The 18,218-nt window shown below is 38.2% G+C and overlaps 1 protein-coding gene across 1 annotated transcript in view; it reads right to left on the bottom strand.

Annotated features, from left to right (window-relative positions):
• LOC114651265 (uncharacterized) overlaps positions 1 to 18,218 on the bottom strand; it is a 72,022-nt gene that overhangs the window by 45,782 nt on the left and 8,022 nt on the right. Inside the window, exons 3-4 of the mRNA XM_051926675.1 lie at positions 15,904 to 16,227; positions 11,279 to 11,386 (exon numbers count right to left, since the gene is read on the bottom strand). Coding sequence (XP_051782635.1) covers positions 11,279 to 11,386; positions 15,904 to 16,227 — 432 coding nt within the window. The remainder of the gene's footprint in view (positions 1 to 11,278; positions 11,387 to 15,903; positions 16,228 to 18,218) is intronic.

The raw sequence follows: 18,218 nt of genomic DNA, 5'->3' as shown, positions 1-18,218 counted from the left end.
TAATATACCTCGGGATTCTGCAAGGAAAATAAAAACAAAAAAAAAATTTCTATGAAGCACTTTTCAAAATCTGTATGTTTGTTTATGGTAAAATGTAATTTCAACCCTAATGAAATTTTGTTATGTTGTCATTACTTATGGCTAGAAAGTCTCCTAAGGAAGTTAACTCAAAGGAAGCACAAACAAATAAATTGATCAGGAAAGTGTGCTCTATCACACCCTGGACTCACTGGATGCTGTTGTGGAAAAGAGGATGCAGGCAAAATTGGAAGCCTGCATTGAAAAATCCCCTCCAGGTGGCGCTGTCTGGCACTTTTAGCCACAGGCTCGTTCCACCACCGAGTGCCTCTGGGGGTCTTTTCTCCCCACTGCTATCAGGCAATTCAGAGCTTCCTCCTGATGTAGTCATTAAGTTCATTTTGAAATATCTGCACAATATACAATTATTATTAATTTATTTATCGATCGATTGATTCATTGATTGTACGATTTGTCCTTTGAGTTTGTATCTTTGTTTTTTTATGTTTCTGCTGTTGTATGCATCTGAGTTAACCCCTTTGATTTCTAGTCTTATCTAACCCATCCATCCATCCATTATCCAACCTGCTATATCCTAACTACAGGGTCACGGGGGTCTGCCGGAGCCAATCCCAGCCAACACAGGGCGCAAGGCAGGAAACAAACCCCGGGCAGGACGCCAGCCTACCGCAGGGCGTGCAGTCTTATGTAACTCTTTCTAAAAAAGAAAATTCTTTGAAATATTCAAAGACTAGCAAAGTAATGAATGAGGGCATCACAATCTCATTTATAAGTTTGTGAAACAGAAATGGTGGAGTTGTTACATTTAAAAACGGAAGAAACCAAAGGTGGAATTTGACATTTGGGCTGGTTGGAGGATGCCACACAAACCATAAAAAATAGCCGCATATTTTTTATAGTCCTAAAAACATGGCTACATACTGTATTTATATCTCAAATCAAATTTCATAAATTGTTCATAATATAAAGTTGCAATTTACAGCAAATTGAATCTCACTTACATTAATATGTTTAAAACTTTGAAATTAGAAAAAAGTGCACAAGTACAGTTAACGATATTTAAATGACAGAAAATAAATTTATGTGAAGATACAAATTTGAAACTTGGGCTGGTAAATTTTTACAACTATTTTTACAAAAATATTCATAAAATATTTTATAGTTCATAACCTGCAGTACTATTCTTGCTGAATCAAATACAAAATGAATACTAATATTGTAATGAGAAATGAAGAGAAGTTTTTACAGGAGTACAGGGAGATTTGTGTTTTATATAATGCATCAATAGAGAATTCTTTGTCACTTTGATGTAGTACAGGGGTCTCAAACTCCGGTCCTGGAGGGCTGCAGTGGCTGCAGGGTTTCATTCTAACCCTTTTGTTAATTAGTGACCTGTTTTTGCTACTAATTAACTTCTTTTGAATGAATTTTAATTGGCTTGTTTTTTAAGATTTGTTCCCCCTGAATTATTTAATTTCTTTCCTTTAATGGCACCAAAACAGAAACGAAATGTGAAATGAGGGAGCCAACAGAAGACCAACTAAGTCAGGGCTTCAAACTCCAACCAATTTCACTCCAACCAGTTGCTTAATTAGGCGCCGAGTCTTGTCGTTAATTAAACCCGTTCTTTAATTCCACGGCTTGTTGCTGCTCTAATTGTGCAATAGCAGACATTTCAGAAATTGTTGATTTTCTCTTTTCTAAGAGTTCCGTTAAAATGTTTAGGGGACCTGAGCAGATCAACATTCCTGAGACCTTCATCTTTCTTTATTTTCAGATATTGTATGATGGACTTAGTTTGCTTGTCATGTTTTGGTTCATTTTATATCTCATTATTATTAGGCTGTTAATTAAGGAAAAGGAAACAATTCAGGGGCCTGAGTCTTCAAGAGCAACTCAAATAAAATTAACTCAAAATAAGCTAATTAGGAGCAAACACAGTTCACTAATTAAGAAAAGGGTTAGAATGAAAACCTGCAGCCACTGGGAACCTCCAGGACCAGAGTTTGAGACCTCTGGTGTAGTAGTTACTTTAAAACAGTGGAAGACTCATCCTGTTTAATTAGGGAGTTTGCATATAAACATTCTCAGTATGATCATTATTTCTTATTTCTTATGTATGATTATTATTATTATTTTTCAGTCTTGATTGAAAACTCTATTAAGTGCTCTTGTCTCTTAGTTTGTTTAGCACCCCACAGCGGTCATATTTAAATAAAATATTTCACAGTGGTATCTTTATTTACCTGAGAGCTTATTCCATCATCACTTGTATGGTACAGGGTAGGTTGGGCAGCATTCTGATTGACTTTACCTGGAAACAAAACACATAAGAATCACCATAAACGTGCATGCTGAGCAGACGGTTGAGGATTTGATAATAAGGCCATGTATTTTTGGTTGTTAGCCACAATGGCATATATTCAGTAGATTGTATGTTAAATACTGAGGCTTAAATGCCAATGATGATGCCTACCTAACTTCTTAAGTACACAAGGTATTACAGCTGAGTACTGAAATGGAGTGTTGAAGTTTGAGAGATGATAATGTGTAGAAGAGGGGTGTGATGACTGTCAAACATTTAGTTCCGTTCTAAATCATGCCATGTGAGCTGAAAAATGCTACTGCAACATTTCAGTGGCCAAAACGTGCAAGTCATTTTTTAGGTTGTTGAGAAAATCCTGCTATGTCTAAAGAAATCATAATAATAATAAGTCACATTTATTGAGTGCCTTTCACAAACCCAAGGTTGCTTTAGATACAGAGTAAAAAAAAAATTACACAGATGACAAAAGTTCATAGAAAAGGAAAGTTTTCAGTTGAGATTTAAAGGTGCAGAAAGAGAAGCAATCTCGGAGAGACTAAGGAAGAGAGTTCCAGAGATGAGGGGCTATAGTACTGAAGGACCTGCCTCCCAAAGTGGAGAGTCTGGTGCGTGGGACAGTAAGGAGATTACTGCTTGAGAACCTGAGAGAGTGACAATGAGTGTAAGGAGCTACTAGCTGAGTAAGTTAGAGGAGGGCAAGGTTATGTAGGGCTTTGAAGGTGAGAAGCAGAATCCTGAATTTAATCTTTGATGGAACCAGCAACCAATGAAGCTGGGAGATAACAGGGGAGATGTGAGCAAAACGCTTTGTGTGGGTGAGTACTCTCGCTGCGGAGTTCTGAATATACTGTAGCTTCTGTATAGATTTTGCAGGGAGGCCAATGAAGAGGGAATTACAGTAATCAATACGAGACATTATGAAACAATGAACCAGAGTTTGAGCATCAGACAAGGACAGAAATGGATGGAGGCGGGCAATGTTACAGAGATGATAGAATGAAATTTTGGAAAGAGACCTAATGTGTAGCTCAAAGTTAAATGATGAATCAAACAAAACACCAAGATTTCTGACAACAGGAGCAGGTTTGACAAGTGGACCATCAACAGAAACAGAGAAGTTGGATGCCTTAGAAAGTTGGAATTTTGGACCTACCAGTAACACTTCAGTTTTATTGGCATTAAGTTTGAGAAAGTTATTTTCCACCCATAGCTTAAGATCAGTGATTCATTCAGTGAGTGTGCTGGGAGGTGAATCTGTAGGGGAGTCTGTACTAAGGTATAACTGTATATACAGAAAGGAAGGATATAAAGTAGAAAAAGTAATGGCCCAAGGACTGAACCCTGAGGGACACCATGCAACACAGGTGAGGTGGAGGATTTATATAGGCCGAGTGTGATAAACTGTTGCCTATTAGAAAGATATAATGTGAGCCATTGAAGGGCTAAGCCAGAGATGCCTACAGCAGAGAGACATGACAGGAGGATTTCATGGTTAACAGTGTCAAATGCTGCACTTAAGTCAAGAAGGAGGAGAATATTAAGTGAACCGCAATCTGCAGACCAGAGAAGATCATTGACTATACGGAGAAGAGCTGTCTTAATGCTGTGCTGTGTACGAAAGCCAGACTGAAAAGGCCCATAGAGTGTATTGCCTAGAAGAAAAGCATGGAGTTGTGTAGCAACCACGCGTTCCATCACCTTAGCCAAAAAAGGGAGATTAGAGATAGGCCTGTAACTGGAGAGAAAGGAAGGATAAATAATGTCATTGTCTCCTCTACTTGCACCAAACAACATCTCCAGGCATTTTCATTGGACAAGACAAATCTAACTCCATTTAAAACTACATCAAGCCCTCTGACCCAAGATTGGATTGATGTCGTGGTATCAGAAATGTATTCCTCATTTTACTGACATTATGGACTTACAGCAACTTGCATCTGAAGAAAAAGGGAATTTCCAAAGATATGGAAATTACATTGACATGATACACTTGACCAAGGAAAGGCAAGTCTAACAAATGCACAGGCAGATCTGTTCCCCACCTATTAAGTCCAAACTAATTGGGCAACATGGTGATCCAACATAAGGTTAGTAAAAAGAGAATTGTCGAAACTTCAAAAGGTCTGCACAAGGTACTGTATGTTTAGAAGTGGTATGGGCTGTTGAGAAATGGAACCATTACACGGACAGAACATGTTTTAACTCTCAAAAGACATCTTTCCAGCTGATCAGGTGTATTTTTTGGTTGTAGGCTTTTGATGTAAAGGGAGATAACAGCATCGTCCCATACGTGTTTTCCATGATAGACAGTCACCTGGTGAAGTTTGCATTACTGTCGTTCAATTTCTGTTGACTAACAAGCTGATGGACTGTGACATACAGCTGAAGTTCAAAACATAAGACAAGCTTGAATGTAGCTGAAAGATGACTACGGTGTGTCAAGATCTGGCCATGTATACTTTGAGGAGCCACAGTACCACTCTACAAGACTGTGACATCAAAAACCAGAGGCTCTAAATTTAGGAAGTAGTTCTTGAGGAATGTTTTCCCAAGCTCCTCTTCTACTTTCATGACTGTCTTTTTGGACAAATAAAAAACCTAATCAAAATGCTGGGCATTGATTGGAGGTCATCTACAAGGAACAAAAATGTGAACAATACAAAATTCCATTTGGCAAACCCACTTACCTTCTACAATCAAATACTGTAAATCCACAATATAATATCAGAAACAGCTAAAAAATAGTAAAATGATCAGCTGTAAGTCCACATACGCCTGGTATTATTAAAACAGCCTTCAACAAGATACTGCATTATTTTTAGTCTTCATAACGGCTCACTGATATGGATGAGTGAAACAGCCAAAATGGGAAATGCAACGCTCACTAAAGAGTTTTTTTGGATTTTAAAAGTATCTTTTGGTTGGAAATCAAGGTACACTGCTCTCTGAAGTCCCATTCACACTCCAGTGTTCACCTCATCCTTTCTTCTGCCATGGAAAGTATGTAATCCATACCACAGCAGCAAAATTAATTCTTGATTATGCCTCTCATTCATATCACAAAGATATCCTTGTGGAGCAGTGCAGTACATTTTTAAAAATGTCACATGCTGTATATGTGCTACACAAAGACACTGTAAAATGCACCATTGAGCACATTACTGTGTTTTATCCCTAGGAGAACTCAGTAGACGCTGCTAAACCCCCTCACGCCATTACCTAGCAATTGCCTTGTCCCAGTTGACTATACACATACATACCTCTGGCAATTTTTTTGTCACTGGCAATCTTTATTTAAATACTAAATTATAGGTAGATGCATGGAGAATTAATCTATGAAAACGCTTAGTGACAGGAACTAAACAGCATTCAGCTTATGTGAATAGATAGATAGATAGATAGATAGATAGATAGATAGATAGATAGATAGATAGATAGATAGATAGATAGATAGATAGATAGATAGATAGATAGATAGATAGATAGATAGATAGATAGATAGATAGATCACAGCCAGTTGACGCATGACCACACTCCCACAGACGTCCCAAGTCACACCCTTTTGGGCTCAAAAATATATAAACTCCCAGCAGGACTGATGTTGTCTCCCTATTTGAGGAAGAGAGAGAGATAAGACAGGTTTCTCTCTAGTCATTCCAACCCTGTTTACTCATTGTTACTGACAGAAACCAGTTCTTTGATTTGTACCGTATGTTACTTTAGTTTGTGCCATTTAAACGAGATACAAGGGTGGTACCCCAAATGATAAACCTGTTCACAATAGATAGGTAGATACTATAGCTAAGCACTATGCATTAGATTGTGTAACTACCATATGGAACGAACAGGCATCTCGGCTAAGAGAGGTAAAGAATCCTTACCCGAATAGGGAGGCCCAGGTGGAATGACAGGTGTCCCAACCGAGAGAGAGAGGGAAAGGTTCCTTACCTGAACGGTGGCCTCAGGTGGATGGATGGGTGTCCCAAATGGTTATACTTGCAGTACCTTTCCTGGCCAGGATAAAAGGGTAATAAAGGAAACGACCATCTCTGGGGGCCATTTAAACCCCTAGGATGCTAGATGGCAGCAGCCATGGATAACGGTGCCCGTTTGGACACCAGCAGGGAATGCTGGGAATTGTAGTCTAGTAATGCATCCCTGCTGGAGTCTGGGGGTGCCACAAGAGGGCACTGCAGGGAGATACACTCCCTACTATTTGGGACTGCTATATGATCCGGAAGTGCTACCAACGGACAAACCCCTGGCACCAGAAGTACTCAGAGGGGCCTAGGAAAAGGGACTGCTCTGCCTTGTCCAGCGGAGTCAGAGGTGGGAGTGGAGATGGGCAGCACTCGACTGGAGGAGTAGTAGTGCAGTGGAGAGAGGGTGAGAGAAGGAAGAAGAAACACTGTTTCATTGTTATACACACAATAGATAGATAGATAGATAGATAGATAGATAGATAGATAGATAGATAGATAGATAGATAGATAGATAGATAGATAGATAGATAGATAGATAGATAGATAGACACTATACAATAGATAGATAGATAATCCATCCATCCATTGTCCAACCCGCTGAATCCGAACACAGGGTCACGGGGGTCTGCTGGAGCCAATCCCAGCCAACACAGGGCACAAGGCAGGAACCAATCCTGGGCAAGGTGCCAACCCACCGCAGATAGATAGATAATGTTCCCAGAAATTTGGATTTTTTAATAGATAGACAGATAGAACTTTATTTACTGAAATGGACAGGCCTAGCAATTATAAATTAAAAACTGAGCCTGGTCAGTTATAAAACTAATAAAGATAATGAGACAAACATTCATGTAGAGTGTACAGTAATTATGTATTCAACATTAAGCCCTACTATGGTTAAAATGTGATTAGTTGAGTGATGGGTTCTGTGCTTGAAACTGTTTGACTGTTAAGATAGGATATCCTGATTTCATTTGTTTCTAGCACATTTTAGATTAGAGAAATGAGATCATAGATAACATTTTATTTGGTGTTTTGATCTCTGATGACAACGTACATATGAGGATATTTCTTATAGCCAGCATTTTTAAGATGTTGAACTACTTTGGGACTTTACATACTGGTTAATTCTTCTGGAATTTTTATAGAAAGGTCATGGGTAATAATTCAAATATAGTAAAATGTGTTATGTAAATAAACCTAACTAAAAAAAGGGAAGCTTTCTGATAGATTTCTTTAGTCTGCTGTGATGCTTTGAAGAAAGCACACAGGGCTCCACCTATGGGCCATGTTTGAATTTCAGATAAACTGTAACAAAGGCTCAAGGCTCTTCTTTATTTTATTTATTATTGTATGCAACATGACTATCTAGCACTATTACACATTTTATTATTTATGTCTTTGCCTTCACTTTTCTGTCCAAACTGTGTTTTATAAAGTCTAACATGTGAGATATAAAGATTTGCAGATCAAATAATCAGTGAAGTCTTCTGAGCCAGTGAGACTTCTGTAATTCTCTGGAGTTGCAATAAAAAATCTCAATTTAAATTAGAAAAGGAAGGAGAGATTTAGTGCGTGTCTGCTGTGACCATTAAATCAGAATAATGTTATATTGTGGGATTCCAGCATATGAAGATAGATGAAGAGACTGGTGAGAAATAAGTTAATTTAATTAGGACAGTCCTGTTCGCTTTTGCAGTCATATTTCACCCCATTCTTCACTTGTTACCTTCTCTTTGCTAGCTTGTGTGATTTCCAAACAAAGCAGTGAGTGTAGTTTACATTAATGGTTTTTTTAGAATTGTATAAGAAACAGGTTCTTATTTATATATTTCTGTTTTTTTTGTGGATATCAGTGTTTGGTGTTTTGGGGAAGTGCTCAAAGTGTTTTTTATTTGTGAATATCCATTTTTTGTCTCTTGTTTTCCTTGCTAGGTTCATTACCATGGTTTAATTTCTATAGTCCTGTTTCTCATCAGGAGTCGATTTCTGATTGGGACAGAACAGGACCTTCAGTGTTGGCAGTTAAGCAGGGCCAGACTTCATCAACAGTGATGGTCTCACATAACACTCACCTTCTAAAAGTTCATAGAGGGACATGTTTGAGGCAAGGCATATTATTGACCCCCACCATAGATATACGTCTTTATTAATCAGGAGTTGTTATACTTAATCCACATTATTTATAAAAGAAAAAATAAAAAGGGTTAGCTTGAAATCAGTAAAACACCCAAAATAGACATCAAAAATGATATACATATATACATTCTTCATGGCTTTACTTGACACTAATATAGATAGATAGATAGATAGATAGATAGATAGATAGATAGATAGATAGATAGATAGATAGATAGATAGATAGATAGATAGATAGATAGATACTTTATTAATCCCCAAGGGGAAATTCACATACTCCAGCAGCAGCATCCTGATAAAAACAACATTAATTAAAGAGTGATAAAAATGCAGTGCAAGTTAAAAAAATGTAAAGTGGAGAGTGCGAGGCAGGTATAACAGTCAATAACTTTGTATAATGTTGACATTTTCCCCCCTGAGTGGAATTGAAGAGTCGCATAGTGTGGGGGAGGAACGATCTCCTCAGTCTGTCGCTGAAGCTGCTCCTCTGTCTGGAGATGATACTGTTCAGTGGATGCAGTGGATCCTCCATGATTGACAGGAGCCTGCTCAGCAGCCGCTCCATGGTCTTCATCACATGTGACGTCAGGTCGACAGGCTGGAAGTCGTTCAGCTCACTAGGACGTGATACCTTTGGGACTGGGGTGATGTAAGATGTTTTCCAAAGCCTCGGGACTCTCCCCTGTTCCAGGCTCAGGTTGAAGATGCGCTGTAGAGGACTCCCCAGCTCCAACGCACAGGCTTTCAGTAGTCATGGCGATACTCCATCTGGACCCACTGCTTTGCTGGCACGAAGTCTCCTCAGCTCTCTGCTTACCTGGGATGCTGTAATTGTGGGTGGAGGAAAACTCTCTCCTATGCTGGTATCAGCAGAAGGATGGGTGGAGGGTGCAGTACTCTGAGGTGAGAGTGGGTTAGGGTGATCAAACCTGCTAAAAAAGTTGTTCATCAGGTTTGCTTTCTTCCTGTCTCTCTTGATAGGGGCACCTCACTTCGAGTTGCAGCCAGTGATGATCTTCATCCCATTCCACACTTCCTTCATTCTGTTATTCTGCAACTTTTACTCCAGCTTTCTCCTGTACTGCTCCTTCGCCGTCCTGAGCTGGACTCTGAGTTCCTTCTGCACACGCTTGAGCTCATGCTGATCACCGCCTTTAAAAGCCCTTTTCTTCTGGTTCAAAAGGCCCTTGATGTCTGTCACTTGTAATCCATGGCTTGTTGTAAGCATAGCAGCGTACTGTTCTTACTGGAATTACAATGTCCATACAGAAGTTAATGTAGTCAGTAGTGCAGTCAACAACCTCTTCAATGTTCTCACTATGTGATCCCTGCAGGATATCCCAGTCTGTAGTTCCAAAGCAGTCTCTCAGAGCCTTCTCTGCCTCCGGGGACCACTTCCTGAATGAGAGTGTGGTTGTAGGTAGCTCCCTCACTCTTGGTTTGTAGTGAGGCTGAAGCAGAACCAGGTTATGATCTGCTTTCCCAAGCGCAAGCAGAGGCGTGGCACTGTATGCGTCTTTAACGTTTGCATACAGCAGATCAATAGTCCTATTTCCCCCGGTGTTACAATCCACATACTGGGAGAAGGCAGGTAATGTTTTGTCCAGCATCACATGGTTAAAATCTCCAGAGATTAGCACAAGCACCTCGGGGTGCTGTGTTTGTAGTTTAGCAACAGCAGAGTGGGGTGCTGTAGCTGTTGCTGAGCCCTTGGTGGCAGCACTTCCATCACACACAAAAAGTGTTACCAGAAGATGGTCAATGAGCACCTGGAGCACTTCTGGGTGCCTTATAAAAGAAACCAGCAGCAGCAGCACCCCCTGGTGGTGCCCATGGAACCCAACAGGGCTAGACTAAACTCCAACTCCCATGGAGCTCTGCGGAGTCCGAGACACTGCTGCAACCCATGGGGGGCTGCCACCTAGCGCTCCAGGATATGCTCCTTCCCCCGGTCCTGTTCATATGCCACACTGTATAGTTTTCCCCACGCACATGTGGAAACTTTACCATTGTGACCACAGACACACTTTTCCACACTTTTTTTTTGGTGCACTGGAAACCGCTTATCTTGCCCCAACAAAACTATCATGAAAGTGTGGATAATTCTTGACGTATCCTTGTAGTAAGCAAGGAAGTCGCATTTCAGGCAGGGTTGGCTCCTGTTTTTTGTCATTGTTATTAAAGCTGCACATATCATTAACTATGCAGGGATAAACAGATGAAGATGATGATAATAATGATGATGAAAATGAAACAGATTATTTTAAGATGTAGCATATTGTACAAAATTAATATGAGGAGGACGCTTTTCATGAACTCAAAAATGAAAATACATATATGGTCTCAGATCTTCTAAACTGCTGTGCATATTTCTGTGAGATTCTGTGTATATTTCTTTTAATTCATTGTATATTTTACATTTTTTCACTTATTAAATTAGTAATTGTCATCACATTTATGGACAATGCCAATTATATCGACTATTTGCACAATTCCCTGCAAAAATACTGTTTATTCATAACAGTGTAGTCCTTCAGTTTTGCATGTTATTTCTTTGAATGTTGGATTTTAATTTTTAAATTAAAATTTTTAATCTTAAAAATCAGTTTAACACCAATAATGTGTTTCTCTGTTTCTATCCAAATTAGGAAATTAGGAAAACTCCTAGGATTTACTATTTAAACGTGTAAAGTTTAGTGCATTCAAGAAACATGCTGAATGGTAGAATACCAAAAAAATTGTTACTTAACAGTAGAACCCTAACAGTTTCACACATTTACTAATGACTTACTTGCACATGGACACCTTTGTCGCATTTTTTTGACTGCACATAAAATAAGTAAAACCACCAGCAGTGCGCTGCCTCCACATAGTACACCAAGGACAGTGCGATTTTGCCCTAAAAAGAAAATACATAAATATTAACTTTTTGTAGTGCTGTCAACTCAACAACTTAAAAGGCAGTAGGACCACTTTACCTTTTACAAGCCTTCCCTTTCTTTTTTTGCTATAGTCAAAAAATACACTTAAATACATTTAAAACTTGAGAAGAGAATTAAAATACTTTACAATTGAGAATATGGAGGAATATTTTGCACAACATTAAATAAATAAATCCATCCATCCATCCATTATCTAACCCGCTATATCCTAACTACGGGGTCACGGGAATCTGCTGGAGCCAATCCCAGCCAACACATGGCGCAAGGCAGGAAACAAATCCTGGGCAGGGTGCCAGCCCACCACAGTAAATAAATAAATAAATCTAAGTACTGTAAAATGTGAAAATAAATAATAATAAGAAATGTGAGTAGGAACACTTAAAATGTGTCACAGAATGTATATTTTTCTTCCCTACATCTTTACTCATTTATTTATTTTAGTGATGCACACACAAAAAAAGCATGAAATAGCCCTGAAATGAAAACTGTCAAATTTCTTTTTCAAAGCTAAGAGGGTGGGTGTGACAGTCCGGATCAGCTCCACCTTCCCTGTTGCATCCTGGGAGCCATTCACCCCGTAACCATTGATAGTCCGAGATAAGCCAGGCCAATGAGGACACACACTTACACCAAGGGGTAGCTGCAAAGGTGCTCAGTGGTTTTATTAAAATCAATCAAAATAAATAGTGTTCAAATACATCCAAAATCGTCTTATAAATAAACAATCCATAAAAACAGTGAAATCTTTGTGGAGGTTAAAACGGTACAAATCCATAATCTATAAATGACGTTTACCAAAGACCAAATACCAAAGACAATCCTTTTCTTCCTTTAAAGCACGAGCCCCCAATTCTTCCCTCTAAAAGCGAACATTACCCTTTAAGGATCCCTCAGCACCAGGAGACGTCCAATCGACAGGTGCAATCTATCTACAAATAACCGGCCACACCTGCTCCCCGGCATAGTTCAGTAGGAGCGATACCTCCTCAGCCCTAGGCTGCTTGGCTATAGGCTCAATCACAACCATCTGCCTCCATCCATCTTTAACATAGGCTCTCCATCTTCTGTCTCTCACTCCTTCTTTCTTTTTTCATTCTCTCCTTTACCTCTTTTATTCTCCCTCCCTTCTTTTGCTGTTTTTTTTGTCCCTTCTGCTGTGTGGGCTCCCTTTTTATCTGCCCAATTGGGTGCAGACGTGACCCTCCTCTAACTCCTAGGCACAAATGAAGAACTTGACTGATCCACTTGCATTTGAACGTGAGTGCCCAGTCAGCCAAGCACCGTCATGCAACCACCTGTAGTCCAATATGAGCCCACACGCTCTTGGGACTTGATTATTTAAGTAAAAATGCCACTGCGCCATGGTCCTCTATTCATAGTTGGCTCTAGCAAGTGCTGTTTTTTGATTGGTGAGATGTCAGCAGAGTGGACATATGCCCTTTGCTTAATTTGCTCAAACTTGGGACTACATGTGTCAGATATGAGTACAAGAAAATGTTACCCAGAATGAGTGTGTGAAGCAGCTACTTAATTTCAAGAGACTCCAAATTCCTTATGAGGAGTTTGGATCTGAAGTGTCTACTGTAAGTGTGGGCCTTGATGCTTGAAAGTGTATGTCCGCTTTACCGACGTTTCACCAATCAAAAAACAGTACTTGCTAGAGTCCATCCACTCAGCTTTGATGAGTTTACATTTCAGGGTTTATTTCAAGTAAATGAAGAAATAATATTTAAGTAAGTAAATAAATAAGCAATAAAAACATTTTGTGACATGTTTAATTATTAATACTCACATTTCATGTTATTATATATTGTTGTGACATTTCACAATTCTTTTATTTGTTTGCATATTAATGTTGTGGAGTTCCAAACATTGTGTAAGGCCTCAACCCAATGTGGCTAAATCTCAGCTCCATTAGCCTGCCTCAGGTATTGCAGGCCCAAAGGGGATTAAAGCTTTTCCAAGAAATGTAACAATCCTAAAAATATATCAAAAAGCCCCAGAAGTAGGAGGTTCACCATAAACCTCGGCTTGTGAACATAAGGGCCTCAACAGGATCTTTTTAAAAAGAAGTGCTTATTAACAAAAAATAGAAAAATGAAAAATAAGGTGCCACAGAGACAATGAGACAAAGAGACAAAAAACAAGTTGCCTGAAAGGCAATGCTAATAAACAAAGCCTCCAAATGAAATCTAGACTATAATCCATAGACGCAAATGATTGGCTGCTGAATTCTGCCTCTCGCTCAAATATAAAGCCAGAAGGAGAATTCAGCAGCTATGACATCATGGTGGCCCCGCCTCTTGGGAGATCACCCACAAAGCACAGGGAGCATGTATAATCTTAAAGAGACAGCACACAATTAACCAGTAAGCGTCAATAGGATTTGCGCCCAAGGAACCAAGTTACCAGAACTATTCTATAACATTTCAGTAATTATTTACCACTCAGATGTTGATCTTTCTGATCATACAATAGGTCATTACAATAGCAATTTATGAGAAGAATTCATAATTAATTGCAGAATTATGGTATTTGAGGGTTCTTCTAGAGCGCCTCTTTCTCTTGCATGATCAGGCTCAAAAACTAATCAGCGCATCATCAACTCATAATAGGCTTAATTTTCGAGTTTGGTATTTTTCCGTCCATCTGTTTCACCTATAGACTGTCCTCAAGAAACTGTAACACACAGACACACACACACAGACAGATACACGCCCGTCATCAGGATATTTTTGTTCTCGGTATCAGGGGACCCTAAAATGTTGAGATCTGTCAAAAACTGGAGATTTTTGTTGATTCTAAAGCCTTCTCTCCTCCCCCATAGACAATAGGTTACGGAGGGGTAGGGCACAAAACAATAAACAAAATCAACAGAAATAGCATAAAAAATAAGATAAAAATTCACAATTAACAGAAACCATAAAACATTAAAGAATATACATACATTCCCAATAATTTATTTATTTAATTTTGATCCTCCGTTAGAAAAGGCTTTATGGGTAACCCAGGTCTTCAAAGTTGAGAACACCAATTCAGCACAACACAGCTCACCAGTCCGATCCGCCAAAAAAAAAAATAACAAGGTTGATCCAGAAGAATCATTTTAATAAAATCCTGAATGGCATATTGTCGCTCACCAGAAGAATTTAAATGGAAGTGTATTTAAAATAGAAAGCATAAAAACCATGAGTAGTAATGAGTGAAACAGGAGTGTTTCAATTTACAAATAATTTCACGAAAATGTCACTAAAATTTGTTTTGCAGGTGATTTCACAGTTGTGAAATGTGAAACTTTTGAAAGAGTTTTTGGTGGATGTAAAGGTTTTTTGGGAGTTAAAGCCTCATTCATATTTCCCTGTTTATTTGTGTTCTTCTCTGTGGCTGTGTAATGCGTATAGTACATACCGCATCGGTAAAATCAACTCTCTCGTTATGTCTCTCATTCACATCTCTGCGGTACAGTGCAGTATATTTTTAAACATACGATATGCTGCATATTTTCCACAACAAAACACACCATTACTTTGAATTAAAAAGACGTTCTTCTTGTGGAAATGGTAAAAATTGTGCTGGAAGCAAAACGTATTTTATTTGACGAAGAAAAAGCCTGAATTTCAGTGTGAATTCAAATTATTTCACTCGTCATTAACTGTGAGATTATTATAATCTGAAAGACACCACCAAGTCATGGAACTGAAAGGGAAACCTTGACAGCTTTTAACTACTCTCTCGATGACAATTATGGATACCAAAACTATTAGTTAAGCAGATCAGATTGAGTTTCCGAACGATCAGCTCGGTAAAATTACTTATGATGTTACTGTTACTAAAAAAACACTATATATGTGTTGTTCTTGTGATTTAACCTATTCTAATCCTTACGGTTCTCTTTTTATTAATTTGTTCACTTTGCTTGGATTGTACCATCATCCATAGTTATTTGAAGAACACATTCACAATTTGTTTGTAAAAAATAGCTTTCCAATAAAATGTTATATTGATGTAGTGATTGTTGGTCTTGTTTTATACACTACATACTAATTTTATGCATAGACATTTAGCATCATGTCAAAGCTGACTACCGTATGTGAGATTTAAAGTGAACCAGGATAGCAAAGAACATCAGCGCAAGACAGAGGGAATCCCTCCTCACTTATATTTGTTTAGAAGTCCACCTGGCCGTACACTGCAAGTGAAGGTGCGACTAGTATGACTGTGCTGTATATACAATATTATACAAACGCATCCAACAGATATTCAGTTTTTATATACATTGTTATATACAGTATATAATGTTCATAACATTTTATGAATTTTGTGAATTTCCCCTTGGGATTAATAAAGTATCTATCTATCTATCTATCTATCTATCTATCTATCTATCTATCTATCTATCTATCTATCTATCTATCTATCTATCTATCTATCTATCTATCTATATTATTTTTTCTTTTTGTAGTAAGTGACTAACCTGAAGGATTTAGTTCTGCTCCGTTGCCTAGGAAGATTTGCCCACACATTGTTAAGGCACAATAGTAAGTTCCTACATCCCAAGAGCTGAAATTCTGCTTTTGTAGGCTGTAGACACATTCTTCAGAGCTGTTATTACATTGAATTATATTTTCAGATGAGGTTTTAAGACTTTGATGGGTTCCTTCCTTGGTCTTCCAAAACCAGTAAACATGATGGTGATCTCTGTACCTAACTCCAGTTATGATGCATTTCACAGTCACACTGTCGCCATACTGGACTGGTGTCAAAACAGGCGGCTGAAAAACCTTTACCAAAGGTGCATCTGTTGAGATAGTGTCAGATGGTTAGCACACTTGTCACGAAAAACATGTTGTTGTCTTTTGTTTTTGACTGTTGGAAAACACAAAAATGTCAATTTACAATGGGTAAATTATTGCACCCACAGGCAGCGCCTTGTCCAGTTATTATAGAGGATGAACTCCACAAAGACATTGTTGAATCACTGCCTGTTTTATACGTATAGAGCAGAAATTCAATGCTACATTTTTGGAAAAAAATATGCTTTCCTTCACCTCAAAAACAAAACAAACAAACAAACAAAAAAACATTAAAAGCATACCCCTTACAAAAATGAATATTGTAATAAACCAAAGAAACACCTTTCAATATATTTATAGTGAGACTTTTAAGACCTAGACAACCCCTCAACTGTGCTGTGCACCAAAACTCTGTTAACGCAGGCAGGAATTTCTTGTTCGCTGCTGGTGCAACTGCAAGTTCAGAGGCTCGTTGCATAACACGTCTGTCATCTGATTGTTGATGTGGGGAACAGTTTAAAACCGGCCACTCACCTGGCTGTGTGTTCACTTGCTGTTTATTCACTTGTGCATGAAGTCTGTCTACACTTTTGATCTGAGAAGGGAGCAACAGCAGGATGATAACAGTGTCATGGCGTGCATACTGGGGTTTCTGAGAGTACTGAAGAGACAGCTCCCGTTTGGATAAGATGACTAAGATAAAACTGATCTTTTTTTTTTTTTAAATCTAGACGCACCTTCTTTTCTCTTGGGCAAGTCTGTGACCCATACATTACAATATATATTTAGTAGTAGTAGTAGTGACACAGGATAGTGAGGAGGGCCCTAAACTGCTCCCCACTCCTGACGTAACGCTTCCTTCTCCTCTCAGCCTGCAAACTCTGTCTCGGATTAGCACGACTAAATCGCTCCTGCAAGCACACTATGATTCTTAGCATGATGAGAGAAGTCGCAAAATCAACTGGAATGTTCAAGCAAATTATAGAAGAAAAAAAAACCAATCTAAATCCGTTAAGTACCTTTCTCATTTGCTATCTTAGCTGGCGCTTGAGTGAGGAGAGTCCTGACCCCCTCCCCTCAGCCTGCTGCATCTCTCTCAGATTTGCGCAAATAAATCGTTACCGCAAGCGAACTATGATACTTAGCACAATGAGAGAAGTCGCAAAATCAACCGGAATGTTCCAGCAAATTATAGAAAAAAACTTGAGCTAAATCCTAAGTAGTTCTCTCGTGAAAAGCGGACAGACATACAGACAGTCAGTCGTTGGAGTTTATATTTATATACTGTATACATATATATATAGCATACGTAAGGTTATATCTAAAATACAATGAAACATATATTTCCTTTAATGTATAGTAAGAAGCATATTTCTTGCATGTAATACTTTGTGTGTCCAGACCCATGGCACCTAATTCATGGCTTATGTTTTTACTTGGAAAAGGCTAAGTATAGTCATCCCAAAGATTCAAAATTATTTTGAACTCCATTTAACTTCTTTGAAGTCGTTCAAGCTGTTCGTTTTCTCAGCAGACATACAGTAGGTTGGCTTCAATTCACAACCTTAAAACTTACTTTTACTAGGTAAATAATCTTTATAATTTGTGATGTGTCACAGTGTGATTTTATCCGTAATATATCTGAATATGAGCTATCTTTTAGGTGACTTTTCAAATTCAGGTAATTATGTTTTTAAAATATAGTGCAATACACAAAATAGAAAATTATCTGTCTTGAAATGTATAATCTAAAAAACTATATGGCGCAGTATATTATAACAAGCATTTACTGGGTATTTAAGGATATATGGTAATACTTCCTAAAATATATCATACAGCACATTATTCCTAGCATTTTAAAATATATTAAGATAAATATATTTATATTTTTGGAAAATGTATTGCCATATACAAAAATGGCAATAACATATTTTATAATACATCTTAGTATACAACAAGATATTCTCATATAGTTACCTTTAAATTATTTTGTAAC

The sequence above is a fragment of the Erpetoichthys calabaricus genome, chromosome 4 (assembly GCF_900747795.2).
Source record: "Erpetoichthys calabaricus chromosome 4, fErpCal1.3, whole genome shotgun sequence".
NCBI lineage: Eukaryota > Metazoa > Chordata > Cladistia > Polypteriformes > Polypteridae > Erpetoichthys > Erpetoichthys calabaricus.
This window is presented reverse-complemented; position numbering and strand designations above follow the sequence as displayed.